The sequence below is a fragment of the Tachypleus tridentatus genome, chromosome 10, assembly GCF_004210375.1.
Source record: "Tachypleus tridentatus isolate NWPU-2018 chromosome 10, ASM421037v1, whole genome shotgun sequence".
NCBI classification, from domain to species: domain Eukaryota; kingdom Metazoa; phylum Arthropoda; class Merostomata; order Xiphosura; family Limulidae; genus Tachypleus; species Tachypleus tridentatus.
Window position 1 is genome coordinate 72,816,391 of NC_134834.1, and position 15,733 is coordinate 72,832,123.

The 15,733-nt window shown below is 35.1% G+C and overlaps 1 protein-coding gene across 2 annotated transcripts; it reads right to left on the minus strand.

Moving 5' to 3' along the window:
• Positions 1-1,561: 1,561 nt before the first annotated feature.
• On the minus strand, positions 1,562-13,415 carry LOC143229557 (uncharacterized). 2 transcript variants are annotated; one of them, XM_076462054.1, is made up of 3 exons: positions 13,228-13,415; positions 4,326-4,735; positions 1,562-2,828 (listed from the first exon to the last, which is right to left on the minus strand). In XM_076462054.1, the coding sequence occupies exons 2-3, from the start codon at positions 4,733-4,735 to the stop codon at positions 2,726-2,728; spliced, it is 513 nt and encodes a 170-aa protein (XP_076318169.1). In that variant the 5' UTR covers positions 13,228-13,415; the 3' UTR covers positions 1,562-2,725. The 2 variants fall into 2 exon arrangements, with proteins under 2 accessions (XP_076318169.1, XP_076318168.1); XM_076462053.1 differs by having other exon boundaries at positions 13,127-13,414.
• Between the last annotated feature and the right edge of the window lie 2,318 nt (positions 13,416-15,733).

The window sequence follows — 15,733 nt, forward strand, 5'->3', positions numbered from 1 at the left end:
CTTTTGGCAAGACAACATATGTTTGGATACTAAACTTATTAATTAAGAATTATAATACATTAAGCTATGAACACGAGTTGCTGCTCAGCAGTCTCCTGGTGTGTCTTTGTTCACACGAACGACATCTGATGCATACGAAGCTAAACAACTAGGTCAGAAGCCTTCATGTTTTAGGTATAAATATTCTTAATTATGAAACGCGGAACAGAACAAAGAAACATTCGGAAGCACTAATCACCTAAGTGGATACTCTTAACCAAATAGCAGAACTGACTGTCGCTCTTATAATACGCCCACAGCTGATAGTTTTGGAGTATGCTCAGCAGAATCACGTGTCGACTTTAAGATCCTTGGATACCTAATCCGATATACGAGATTCTGAAATGTCACCATCCCTAGTTTGAAAATGTTAATAACACCTTGAAGTCAAAAATTGGAGTTCTCAGAATATTTATATTCACCTTGAAAGTAGGTATGTTTACCTCAAGTGTCAAACATACCTATGCAACTACACTCTTCATTGTGCGTTTTCTAACTCAAGCGTTCCTTAGCTCATCCAGCGTATCTTTCACGAGTGAAAGAGATGTGAAATCAATCCCTTGAGCTCACATTACAAGTAATCTCACATAAGTAGTGCCACACATTTATTTATACTGGCTCACAGAAATATAAATTAGGTTTTGAATACGAGATCTTTATCCTTGTGGTAACGTGCACAACTGATCATAAACCACCATAATGATATCAGGCCTAATTTACCCAATAGAAAAGCTGACGATGGTTGCCAGGATCTCGAACCCTGTTACTCCATCAAAACAGATGTTTCCCCACAATAAAAAATAAATACCTTTGAACCTGTCATGTTTAATTACAGTCAGTAATCATTCCCCATGTTATATTTCCACCAAACGAATTAAGGGCACCGTCAAATTCAAGATGCAACCTAAACTCGATTGCAGAGAAAAAGACAACTAGACGTCTATCAAACGAGGTGATCTTAACATTACTGTATACGGAATTGTGGAACATATTGGTCTTTTGGTAACCCAGTCAACAACCTGGGAGTTACATTTATTATTATTAATGTTTTCAAGCTTAAAACAGCTTTACTGGCTTCGTCTAGCCATTACATTATAGAACTCTGCTTAATACGATATTAAAGAGGGAAAGTAACCAAGAACAAATTCAACAATTACGTTAATTGTAATTAGTTGGTGTCAACCTCAAAGATCTGACTTCTGTCACATTAAGAGCCATACAAGCATGAAACGTGTACCATACATGCACACTACCTGGTGTCAAATTAGACTTCAGACGGACACGTACATAGTTATAAAATTGCACAAGGGCACTTACGTGGAATACCAGTGGTATAAATCCATCCTTAGTAAGGTTACATTGTCTTGCAAATTAATGATCAAACAGGACTTGTTTTGTATCTTTGCTTTTGCTCTTCCTACAAAATGTTCTGAACGACATCAAATCACAAAACAATGTTAATTTTGTGCTGATCCTGATTTGAATGCGACAGTACAACAATTTTTATTAAAAGCACAGAAACTAAGGCAAAAAAACAGACTTTATTTCTCAGTAACACATTTTCCACATTCATACATAATATATGAAACGCGATTGGCTCACAGTGTCACCTGCAAATATAACTTCGAACAGAGTTTGAAACCTTCTACCAAATATAATATTTAAAATTTTATTGTATGTACTAAGAACTTCGTACAATGACAATGGACTACATACAATCTGGTATATTGCACTGTGTAATTAAATCGAACACGAAAATAGTTATACTTAAATTACACAAGTAAAACCCATAAACCATATAATATGGTAGTATATATGTCTACAAATATAACACAAAACTTAATTCTAAGAACCCATAAGTGAAAGTAAAATAAAACACAACAATACGTCAAACACGTGTCAATGAGGCCTTTCGTCTGATATGGGTGAACGTCAGGCCGGTTGGGACACCAATCTAACAGTAGTAGTTGAAACACTATATATTATCAAATTACACTAACTAATGTTCACAGTTGCTACGGAGTAATTTTAAAAGATTTTGTAAAAGCCGTTTCCAATCAAGATTAGGAGAAGGATTAATAAACACAATTATTAATGATTTAATACCAAACAAAATAATATTTCCTTGCCAATTAATAATTTTAATATTTAATCTTTACTAAAATACAAACAAAGATAATTTTGACTTCAAACCCGTTGTTTCAGCTGAATCCAAGAAGTCAGTATAGGCACAAAAGTGTACTACTACTGAACACAGTAAACTTTGCTTCTATAAAGGTTTGTTTTTTAAATTAAAGCAAAATATCACTGTACAAAACAAGAAAATAGGTTCATGAGATCTGCACTACATTTCGCGACACTTCTTAAGGACTTTTTAGTTACCAACAGTTCCTAGGCTCACTTTAAAATTAGTCTATAAGAAGGCATAGAAAAGTCCATAAAATTTGCTATTAATAAAGTCGTGTACCGAGAACACGAAAATACTGTACTGAAACCGATTCCAAGATTAAGCTATTGACAAAATGGCAAGAAACATCGCAGTCCTTTGAGTCAAGAACACTAATATTATTCATTTAGGAGACAAACATCATATCCTCAGGTTGTCTTGGGATTCAGGTAACAATAAAAGTATCAGCCAAACAAATAATTAGACACTGAATTCAGCCCGTACACGAAACTAATGAAGTTAAGGGTCCAGAAGACAGCAACACAATATCGACGAACAGCACCCCAATAAGAAGCACTCCGCCATCCTGTCCTTTTCACTGGGTTTTTCTTCGGTCAAAATTCTGCACATACACACACAAAAAAACTCCTGGTTTTGGAAAGTAATACAAAACATACATCGAACAATTGAATTTCTTATTATAAGTTGGATTTTTTGTTCCGTTGAAATTTTAAAAACAAAACTTAATTACAAAGTAAAATCATTTTCCATAAAGTTGTTCAACAGCACCGTCTTGCATTTAATTACACTTACCTCCTTCTACATATATATAAAATATTTACAAGGACAATCGCTGTGTTCTGTAACGAAATCAATTTATACTCTCATTAAATTGCATTTTACTTATCTCTGCCATCTATTGAGCATGTTACGTACTACCTTTCTTATCCTTCAGTGTGATAATACGGGAAATAATCAATTAATCAACTACTTATCAAAATTAAATTCCTGAGACGATCACCAACTGACGATAATTCAATTCTATGAAAACATGTTATTATAATTATAAAATACGTAACTAAGACATAAAAATGGAAAAATAAACAAACTCTTGCGAATAATTGTTTGTTCAATTTCGTATAAAGCTGCTTGTAGGTTATCTGCGTTAGCTGATCTAAGTTTAGAACTGAAAGATAGCGATAAATGGCAGTTGCTAGTCAACACTACCCACGGGCCAAAGTGTGGATCCACAGTCTGACACTAGTCACTATGCAACGCTCGGCCCGTTAACGAGGAAGTAAGCACAACAAGATATTTTTAAAAGTTCATAAATATAGCAAAATTTCAGCTTCATAGAAAATACATTAACAACTGGTTTGAAAACAAAACAAAAAACTCATTAGAACGTGTAGCATATGAAATCTTGGTTTTTGAACAAAGCACACTAACAGCTACTAATAAAAAATTAGTAAAGTACGTAACATAATAAATCGGAAACTTGTCCGAAATAAATTATAAGTAACAGCTATTGAAGTCAAGGCTACACATTGGTCTATTTGTGCTTTGCCCACCGTAGGTGTCCAAACCAAATTTTTTGCATTAGAAGCCACTAAGCCACCAGATTCGAAAGGTATGATGTTTGATACGACATAATTACATAATTTAAAGTTAATATTATCAATTATCCTTCTCAGCTACAAATTACCGTGTTTCTCCGAAAATAAAACAGGGCTTATATTAATTGTCACTCCAAAATATGACACTAGGGCTTATTTTCGGGGGATGTCTTATTTTGATATATTAAAAAAATGAAGTTACAAAGTAAAACTATTAAACTAACTGATTAATACTTAAACAAACTAATTAACTAACTATTAAACTAATTAATAAATTATTTTTTTTATTTCTTTCCTCTTCCTGCCACTCTTAACTAGGGCTTATTTTAAGGGTAGGGCTTATATTAAAACTATCCCCAAAAATCACACTATGTCTTATTTTATGGGTAGGTCTTATTATCGGAGAAACACGGTATAATGCAACAATTTTGACTATTTTGTAAATCATAACATTTGTTTCAACTTATACCATGAACAAAAAGAAAAACAAAAAAAAAACGTACACGGTATGAGTCGGCTGATATTGGGGACCCCATCCCGCAGGTGACGTCAAAGGAGGTTGCTGTGTGTAGTATGGATAGCCCATTTGCCCGCCAGGAGGCCCACAGCCTGGCTGACCCTGGACAACTCCATAGCTTGTTTGCCCAAAGCCTGATTGACCCTGGACGACTCCATAGCTTGTTTGCCCAAAGCCTGATTGACCCTGAATGACTCCGTAGTTTGTTTGCCCAAAGCCTGGTTGACCATGGATGCCTCCGAAGCTTGTTTGCCCATCAGATGGTCCTTCATAATATCCATGGGGTACGGTAGGTGGAGCACTAGGTTTCCAACCTGGTTCTGAAGGTGGATGAAGGTTATAAGGCGGTGGAGGATCTGTCGATGGGTTTTGGTAACTGCTTTGGTAGTAGTTCATCTAGAAGTGTTAGATACTTTTTTAAATAAATAACATTTATTTTTACTTTCTAAAATTATATTTATTTATAAATATAAAAATTTATATATATTTATCATTATACATTTATAAATAATTATAATTATTCGTTTTAATTGCAATAATATCAGGATACGGCATTTAACATATTAATAATTCATTTTATCTCTTTTGAAAATGTTTGAAATATAGTGTTATTGATTAAAGATAAATACACCCAGCTTACATGAATTTTCAAATATTACCATCAAACAGAACTAATATAAACCCTAATAACATTGTGAGAAAATAAATTATTAAAGATTTTGGAAATGAAATGAGCAGAATCGATTTACTTATTCATTACACGTTTGACTGGTCAATGTCAATGATTTGGTTTCATTTATATGGAAAAGTCTCGTGGCAGCAATTTTTCCATATGTATATCACTAGTAGTATAGTCACGAGGTCATAAATATGTGTGTGTGTGTGTGTGTGTGTGTGTGTGTGTGTGTGTGTGTGTGTGTGTGTATTGTACTGACATTTTTGGACTTTTAAGCCTTCGTCGTAGGAAATGTTTGTGTAGCTAGAAGACATTTTATGATACAGAGGATAGTATTTGGAGGACGTTTTCCGTTGATGTTAATGTCAGAGATAATGATTAAGAAATGTGTTGCGTCTGTAACGAACGGTGTCAAAGGTAATGGGGTATCTGATGTGGTAATCAACGTAAGCAGATAAGTTTTCAGGTGACTTACTCCAATTAGAAATAACAGAACGACCAGGACTGTTGGGTTTGTGTATTATTGTAACACGTAAAAGCGACCCAGAACTGGGTGTGTATGTGAAATGAACCATAATGTTTCACGACCGATGTTTTGGCGTTTCTGTAAGCTACACAGAGTATGTTCGATAACTTTAACAGACTGCGGTATGTGGTCTAAATTTACCTTTGATAGTGGTTTGTGTGATTTAGGTGACAGTAAACTTGGTTGATACAGTCAGACTTATCCTGAACGACAATAGCGCCGACCTTATAAGTTGGTTCAATGATAATTTTATTATCATGGAATTGAATAAGTTAGTGAGACAGTTCAACGTACGTGTTTATATTGTTGGAGTTAGTAATCAGATGTTATTAGTACGAGTATGTTTAAATTCAGTATTTTGTTGTAACGAGACATTACAATTTGAGTGGAAGAAACCTTTGTTCTTACGTGAGAGGGCCTGGCATGGCCAAGCGCGTAAGGCTTGCGACTCGTAATCAGAGGGGCGCGGGTTCGCGCCCGCGTCGCGCTAAACATGCTCGCCCTCCCAGCCGTGGGGGCGTTATAATGTGACGGTCAATCCCACTATTCGTTGGTAAAAGAGTAGCCCAAGAGTTGGCGGTGGGTGGTGATGATTAGCTGCCTTCCCTCTAGTCTTACACTGCTAAATTAGGGACGGCTAGCACAGATAGCCCTCGAGTAGCTTTGTGCGAAATTTCAAAACAAAATTGCTTCTGTTAAACATTCTACTGAGAATATAACATGGCCACCCAAAAATATTTACATATCCTTCTCGCTTGGCTTCATTTGTCTATTTCTTACTTTTTTATTGTACAAAGTAACGCATGAAATCCGATCTGATCAAAAATCATAGAAAAATAATTTAAGAGGACATGAAATTCAAAATTTTGAACTAACACGAGAAAAAAAAACGTTAAATACATAAACTCACACACACACACACACACACACACACACACACACACACACACACACTTATACAACTTTTCAAGGTCGCACATGATGTTGCCCGGTGTAAGTAAATTTATGAAAAGACAGTTGTCCACCTCTTACTGTAAACACACATACATTCCAATGTATCACGATTATCCCAGGTAACAGGTGTTTTTAATGCATGTGACAGATCGACTGCATTATTTCTCACAAAACTTCCTAAACCACGTGCTTACCAGGTGGCGTTTTCAAACAACCAAACTATGTATTTGATAAAAAGAAACTTCAGACAAAATGTTATTTATCACTATTTCTACTTCGTCTTCTTCGTGGTGCAATGTAATACAAAAATAAGAAAAACTGAAACGTTTTTCTTGTTGGAAAGGCTTGAAGTATTTAAACCTGAGAAAATTAGCGAAATTGTAGTACACTAATAAAATTTGTACTATCGTATCTAAAACCATCAGATACTTTCATTCAAAAATTTAAATTTTAACCATACACAAATTGTATTTTAATAAAACCATGGTTCATACGCAAATATTAAGCATACATGAAAATAGTCTTTCAATAAAACCTTGGTTTATATGTATATATCAACCCTACACGTAATGTGTGTTTTGAAGAAAACCTTGTTTAAATATATATAACGTGGCGTACTTAACTATTGTGTGTTCCTACTTATATTGGACTTTTAAATTAAAGATAAACGTGTGCGATATTTGAAAATTTGTTTCTCATGTTAACTACAGCCTATTGTTTAGTATGTAGAGCGTTTCATTAAGTATTGACTGATCAAAAAACAAAGACGTGACATAGGCAACCGGATAAGTCCAGTATAAACTATAGAACAGTTGTTTTGTCTCCCAAAATCTGAATTAAAACATAACAATAAACACTTATTATCAAATCTTTATATTATTAAGTATACGAACTACGCGATTTAAGTTACGCAAATATGGACAATATTGTGACCACAATCATCCGAATCAGTTTAAAAATAAATATACACGTTGTTATCTCCTGTGATGTTGCTATAACAACACACTACGAATGTAATAAACGTTGAGAAAAATAGAACACTTATGTATGAAACCCAAAAAAAACCAAAACATTAAACACGCAATCAAGTATACATCAACAACAATGTCACTAAGGTTGTATGGAATTACAATTACGTATAAGGTATGCAACTTTTCATGTCCAAATATAATCTTTCCTTAATCATGAGTTTACATAACGTCCGTGCAGGGGGCGGGTACTCCAATTAGTATTTTAATAATAATAAAGAAACATGTAATCCTCTGAATGATAACAATAAGTCATCGAAAAGATGAAAATGTGTTTTAGCGTGAAAGGAACGAAATATTGAATCGAGAGTAACTTCCAATAAAAGACTCTCGGAAAGCGTACATGAGGAATATAATGTTGACTTTCTATTCTGATTTCCAGTAAACTGACACTTGAAATAATGTAGGGAGGGGAAAAAGTGACACCAAAAGTTGTTTCAACTTGCCATGTTTGCTGACGCCATTGTTACATGGTATCATAACGTTGTAAGTGTGATATACGTAGTTGATAACGACAATATTGTCCCCAGCTATTAGGTCTGGCCAGCCAGTCTTGACCTTTCACCAACAGGAAACTGCAACCAGTGTTTCGTTATTGTTTCTGCTTAGCAATACATGCCAGTTTAAAGATTTCTGTTTATGACAGCATGTGCAAATCATATAGTCATGAGATGTGCCCCATATTAAGATCTCCTTTAATTTAGGAATGACAATGATGAGTAAAGTGAAAGCGCTAATTGCTTTGTGTAAATTACGTTACCGAATTAAGTAATACTGGGTTTATTGAGACTGATATGCAGGTCTCGACCCATACAGTTTGGAGAGAAAACAGCTGGTGATACAGTAAAAGCGACTGTCCAGCGTCTTAATCATGTATATTGTATTTGTTTTTTTTTTAAATAAAGATTGTTCACTGTATCTTACATTGGGTTAAGTTCTTATTTCATTCTCAGGAACTGTTTCATACAAATTCAAAAATACTAAACAGTTAATATCTATATGCTATTATTCGGCAGGTCTATCTTGTCACTCTTATGAAAAATTTGTTTTACTTGGGAAACGCGTATTGACTGACTCGTTATTATATTAGTGCCTAACAATCAATATGAGAGACAACAAGACGAGGTACGGTATTCCACTTCTGTTGCATACATTTGATAATTCCACAACTGTTTTACAAATGTTACGGATCATGTGCTGTTATATAGAGACTCTAAAGGTATTAACCACAAAACTGAAAATCACCGAGATAAATACGACTTACTTTTTTAGCATCAAATGGTAAAGAGTTGTAACCATGGCACAGTGATGAACCTCTATCATCCAGGAGGTACCAAGATAACCATCGATCATGCATGGTGTTGTGCACTAGACCAGAGATTGATTACTTACACAAGAGTAAGTTTCAATAAGTGTGTCGCAACACTATACTCACATCACTGATGACGTCTCATCAAATAATGCTGAGAGGGCATGATAGAAAGGTTTTAGCTACTATCGAGTCAAAACAAATAATGCCCCCAGCAAAAAAAAATTGGACTATTTCCTGAAGCATTTCAAACAAGTAATCACTTGAAGCGGCTGATAGTAATCAGTTTTGCAGGTTCAATCCTATCCGTTTCTTAATGTACCCAGACTTTGTTTAAGTAACAACACGACATTAGTGAAGATATTGATATGGGACTGAAAAGTTAGCTGTATTGCCCATTGTCACGATAATAACTATGAAGAGCCAACACGGCTGTAGGTATTGGTCAAGCAAAAATCCAGTGAAGCTTGAGGAATAAAAAATTCACAGATGCTAAGCATATATTTTCTATGACTAAATATGGCTTGAAAGTACACAAAGCCTCTACAAGTGTTGCTTCAGCAGGGTAATCATTTTAACATTTTGTTGATAAAGGTAGTTTTAGAGAAAGGCAGTTTTAATCAATTAGTTAAGATGCTCTTTAGAGCCAACACACCTGGTTAACCTTCTGACTAATTGATATTCATCTGATGGAGCATTTCCATCTGGATGTTTGCTATTTGGAATTGAATTATTTACCCTTCTGGCTGGCTTTCTTGTTCTTCAATCAGCCATTGTTTCATTCTTTTAGTGCATCTATATGTAAATAATACTCGAATTAATTGAAAACTGTCACTGAAGAAAGTTTTAACAAAACCTGATATACTTAGGATTTCATGCTTGGAAGAAAGCTGGATTTTGCAGCTGACCCAAATACCAAGTAGCACCCAAAGATTAAGATACACTGTTGACCAACACACTGAATGTAAAAGATCTAATTTGGCTCTTTAAAGTGTCTCAGGGCCAAGCAACCATAGAAACCAAGCCCTTGCCAAATGAAATAATCGTCACAATATCTTAGAGCCCACACCACACTGCCAATTTAATGTATGGCTCAACCATAACAACCAACTGCATCACCATAGGCAGTGAATCAAAAGTCAAGTCAAATTTTAAGGCATTGGTAGTCTAGGTATTATGTCAAGGAGTGTTTTATTACAACTAGAAGACACTACCGTGTGTGTACCCCCTCCAGTTGGACAACTACATAGTAAAGAATAAAAGACTGTCCTGAAGCCAGAGTCATGTCGAGAAGTGACTGGGTAAGCTGTCAAAGTTTCACCACCAATCACACTACTACAATCTTTAACTGTGAGATGCTTCAAGGTAAATGAAGTTCCTCCACCTTAACCACTACTGAAATAAGGTGTAGGACCCTTGCGACTACACTGATTGAGTAAGTAACAACCAAAAGGACAAGCAAACTTCTTCAACAACAGCCACTTCGATATCCGAGTCTGTTGCACTGTCACGAAACGGATGTGAAATGGAATGAGCATGGGTCGTTTACTACCAGGAAGAACAAAGAACATTATCTCAGCCGGCATTCTTTTCTACCTACCTAAATAAAGAAGACATCTACCTGCTGCAGATGGAGTTAGCCAAAACCTGATGAGCCTTGACGTAAGCTCGAAAAGTTACCAATGGCACCACATTATCTTTTCATTTCTTTTATTTCATGACAGTTGTATAATATTTAATTTTGTACTTTTTAAGATGTTAACTTGTACTTATATGATTTCATTGTTAATTACTCATTTTGTGTATTAATTGAAATTCCACTGTTAAAGAATTTCTAGTACTGTATTCTGTAGTTAATTACATTTTATACTACATTAAACAGTACGTTTCTCGTGATACCAAACTGAGTTTACATAACAATGTTAAGGTATTTATTTTGGCTACATTTAGTTCATGTAACCATTGTTAAATAATTAGTGATAAAGTTATTTTGCAGCAACGTAATTAATGATTTCTACTTCGTAGTTAAATGGTATTTTGGTACATTCGTTGCTAAACTAATGCTTTGTTAAAGGTTGCATTGTCTGTGTTTCACGTTTTATGTATCGGGAACAAGAGCAATTCTGCATCCTCCTTGACCAATATATGTGCAGCTCCACTTTCTTTTAAAGATAATTTGAGTGTTGACTTGAGGACAATCTTGTAGTAAAGAGGGGAGGAAAAAATGTTAATTTAAACCTGTCATGTTTTCCACCTCATTTTAATATAGTACTTCTTGGAGTATAACAGTTAACTTATATATATGTGGTCTTCACATAAACCATGAAGAAAGCTGTTAAACTGTTTTCATTCTAACAGCTTTTGTTATTCTGTTCAAGCAACATCTGGTTTGTCCATGGGTGGAGAATATGGCCGTAACGCTGCAGATTGTGCATGAATGTCAACGACGGTGTCCTCTAATATAAGGTTAGGTAACATACTGAGGTTACAGCCTCTCTTTAGTTTGAACAAGAATGACCAGTAACATGGATGATTCTAATTACGCTGGGTAAGTCCAGCTTTACCGAGTTAAAAAACCTGGGATTTAGTCTGCTATATGACTTTGAAACGATTTGGAGAGAAACAAACTCCAAAAGCGGCTATCTAATTAGGATTATTCGTTATATGCCAACTTTCTTCATTTCATTATTTTACTAAATTGCGGAGAAATCTAGAACTACTCTCTGAAGAGTATCTTGATGAATCATGTTATCCAGTGGACCTATCTTTTCGCTCTAGGTAAAATCAATTTTTATCTTAAGATACTACAAGAGAACTACGTTCATAAAATTATTACGTCAGTCAAAATGTTTCAAAGTTTATTTCTGAGGTTAAATATTGTCTAAAATTTACTTCACTTTTTTTTTAATATCTTAAAGGGTCGTAATGATACTCAGGGGCGTAGATCCTGGGGGGATGGAGGGTATACATCCCCTCCTTCATTTTAGGTAGGGGGTATGATGCATACAATCATCCTCCCCTACAGTTTGGTCTGTTGAATTGTTTTATTGCATCACAGACCTACAAATTGTCTGTTTGTTCTTGTGATTCTCGTGTTCTTACCAATCGAATTACATAATTAGACCTAGATGTAGGCTTTTTAAGTATCCGAAATGTACATCTTTAATATAGGCGTGCTTCTAAGCTTTTCGATCTAAGTTATAGTTCGTAACTTCGTAAGTATCAGCCAGTAGGCCTAAGTATACATCCAAGTATTGTGACAACAAGATTACTCTGTGACTGCATGTTTACAGCTTTCAGGTTCACGTAATCAGAGATTACCAATTTGTAAATTGAACAGTCCACATATGTGGTTGTAAAAATCATCCCCCCATCGGGTGTAAAAAATCTACGCCCCTGATGATACTGAGTATTTACACAACAAGGATGACGAGATCTACTGCAGAATGAAACATATATCAAAGATAAAAAAAACAAATACTTTTGGAACTTTTCAGTGCGAAAGAAAAATTTAAACAGATGTCACAATCTAATATTCTTCTTGTATCTTGTTATTAACACATGGTTTAAGACTCTCGAAGATCCCAGTCACCCTCGTATGAATGCTAATTCGCTAGTATGCGAAACTGAAATGTTGCTGCGATTATTTAAATAAAATGACAGTATATATTGTAGCAGCAAAGTTAATAAGAGATACAACCGTATTCTTCCTACACGAGGTAGGCGTTTATGTCTATAATTTTACGCACGTGCACAATACAGTTAATGAATATTACCGGCTATGTGCAATGATTCGAAACGAATTAATAAAGTATTAAAAAGAAATTGTTAAATTACGTATCTTAAAACTTAAAATAAAGTTAATGGTAACATTTCCATCTGCTAGAAATAAAACCAGATTGTTTGCAACTTATAAATCTTTCAAATGATTTCAGTCACTGATAAATTGGAGTTTAAATTTCAATTTTGGATTAGGTTTCTTGACTGCCAGAAGATAAATCTCATTAATTTAGTAATAATAATACTGACGAAAACATATTTTCGATTTCCTTTTCAAACAAATATATTCTGACAACCTCAGAAACAATCACAGAGGTAAATAAGGAAAACTGACAAAGCTTAAAATGTATTGGCTCTACTGTTAATAGTACAAAGTACAGTTTATTACTATCAGTATAAGTACCAGTGTGAAAAACAACTTTAGTTTATGAAATAATGTCAAACATTATTGAGAAGCTAAGTACTGCTACCAAAGAATAACATAATCCGTAATGACCTGTAACTTTTAACTTACCTTTAACCAATTTCAGCTTAGAAAATACAAATATTAGCTTACAGCCTTCTTATACAATTACAACTTTCAATTACTGCAACAGGACTACTATTTACGCTTACCTTGTTGCATGTTTCTTCGCCACAAGTCACGCGGGAGTGACGTCAAGCCCTTACTTATTTTCAGGAAATGCTGTTCTCGAATAACACAAACTCTAATTTATAGTTAGCTATTTTAGTACAAAATAAAACATTGTTTGTAAGTCAGAAAAATAATAAATACTTTAGATTGTGGAGGTATAATTCACTTAGAAGGAAGGGATACCTGCCTCTTATTCTTTGCATAATAATAAGCTATTTCCAGTTTGTTAGATAACCAGCACGGCGTCCTCAGGCAACCCGAGTGAGTTAAACGAAACCGATGTTGTTTACAGTCACCACTGCAAAACAGTAAAGTTGAAATTGTGAGTTAAAATCGATTTTTGAATCGGTAGTTAGGCGCAAATAAGTTACAAGGTTATTCAAAGCATTTGATGTTTGTCTCAACTGGGTATTCGAAAGAATTTTTTTCACGCGGTAATGGCACTTTATCGTGTTTGCTTTTATTTTCATTGCTTGTAGTTAAGCGCAAACCACACAGCGGACAACCTCTGCTATGCACATCACAGGTATTGTAACCCAATTTTTAGAGTAGGAATTCTGTGTTATTATACTAACGTGTATATGTGTTTTAAAACATTGTCACATCGGACCGTCTTCAGTGTCCACTAAAGGAAATCGAACCCCTCATTTTCAAGTTATTAATACGTAGACGTAGCCCCTATCCCACCGAAGAACGCCAACGTATGTATTACTTATACCGGCTTAGCATGGCCTGGTGGTTAAGGCACTCAACTCGTAATCTGAGGGTCGCGCGTTCAAATCCCCGTCAAACCAAACATGCTCGCCCTTTCAGCCATGGGTTTATTATAATGTAATGATCAATCCCACTATTCGTTAGTAAAAGAGTAGCCCAAGAGTTGGCTGTGGGTGGTGATGACTAGCTGCCTTTCTTCTAGTCTTACAGTGCAAAGTTAGGGACGACTAGCGCGTGTAGCTTTGCGCGAAATTCAAACCAAACAATTATATTATTTTTTTAATTATACATTGTCTGAAATATAACATCTATTTAATGTGTTTTAATGAGTGTTTTAAATCGCAAAACAATTTATCAATACTCTTGAATTTGATGAAGTTATACAAAGCATTGCTGTTAAAGAAAATTATATAAATCGGTAAAATGTTTTGTTTGTTTTAGAATTTCGCGCAAAGCCACACAAGGGCTATCTACGTTAATCGTCCCTTATTTAGCAATGAAAGATTAAAAGGAAGACAGTTAATCATAACCACCCGCTGCCAACTCTTGGGCTACTCTTTTACAAACAGATAGTGGGATTAACCGTAACTTTTTAATGCTCTCACAGCTGTAAGGATGAGAATGTTTGGTGCGATGGGGATGTGAACCCGCGACCCTCACATTACGAGTCGCACGTTTCAAGTCACCTGGCCATGCCGGGCCTTTTGTGGTTACCTAAGTACACTTTTATCTTTACTTCAATATTTTATTTCACAAGTTCATAGATAAAATTGAATGTACTTGTTCTAAAATAATTAAGAGATTTTTTCCAACTGTTTAAATTATTTCCGTTGTTTTTTCTTTGTTGTTATTTTTGCTCTGGTCAAACTATTTTTTAATTGTTTTTTACTAAGCTTTAGACAAATCATTGTGTAGTTACTAAATGTTCCCAGCGTAATTAATATAGAAAATGGATCGGTTTAACAATTCTCCATATTAGAAACCAACTGAAACGTCAAGAGTTTGTTTGTTTTTTGGAATTTCGCACAAAGCTACTCGAGGGCTACCTGTGCTAGCCGTCCCTAATTTAGCAGTGTAAGACTAGAGGGAAGGCAGCTAGTCATCACCACCCACCGCCAACTCTTGGGCTACTCTTTTACCAACGAATAGTGGGATTGACCGTCACATTATAACGCCCCCACGGCTGGGAGGGCGAGCATGTTTAGCGCGACGCGGGCGCGAACCCGCGGATTACGAGTCGCACGCCTTACGCGCTAGGCCATGCCGTGCCCTTTTCAGGTAGGATTAGCATCCTCTTAGATGTACGAAGATAATAAACTAATGCTATAACCTAAAATAGATGCAACATACTACAATGACTATTCGGTAGAAAATTGTACGTGCTTTGCCTTACCCTGGAGGAAAATATTTCAAAAGATGATACAGAGGCTTGTTAAAGTTTGTTTTTCTCTCTTGTATATTTATTCACATTGTTGATTACAACACTAGGGCCATGAACTGACTAGAAGTGGCCATATTTTTCCGTTTTTGTTTAGAATATCACCAATCCCAAGAGCCAGTTACAAATGATCCTTCAGTGACATAAGGAGCCATCCAGTAAATGAAAAAACAGTCTCATGGTGTTTTGTCTTTACGCTATAAAATTGTTAAGTAAAATAAGTTTATACTTCTATTTTGAGACAGGGAACAGTCTCCTTTAAATATTTATTGTATACTATTGAACAATATGAATACATTTGTGCAAAAACATACACAAGTGTCATGCCAATCTTG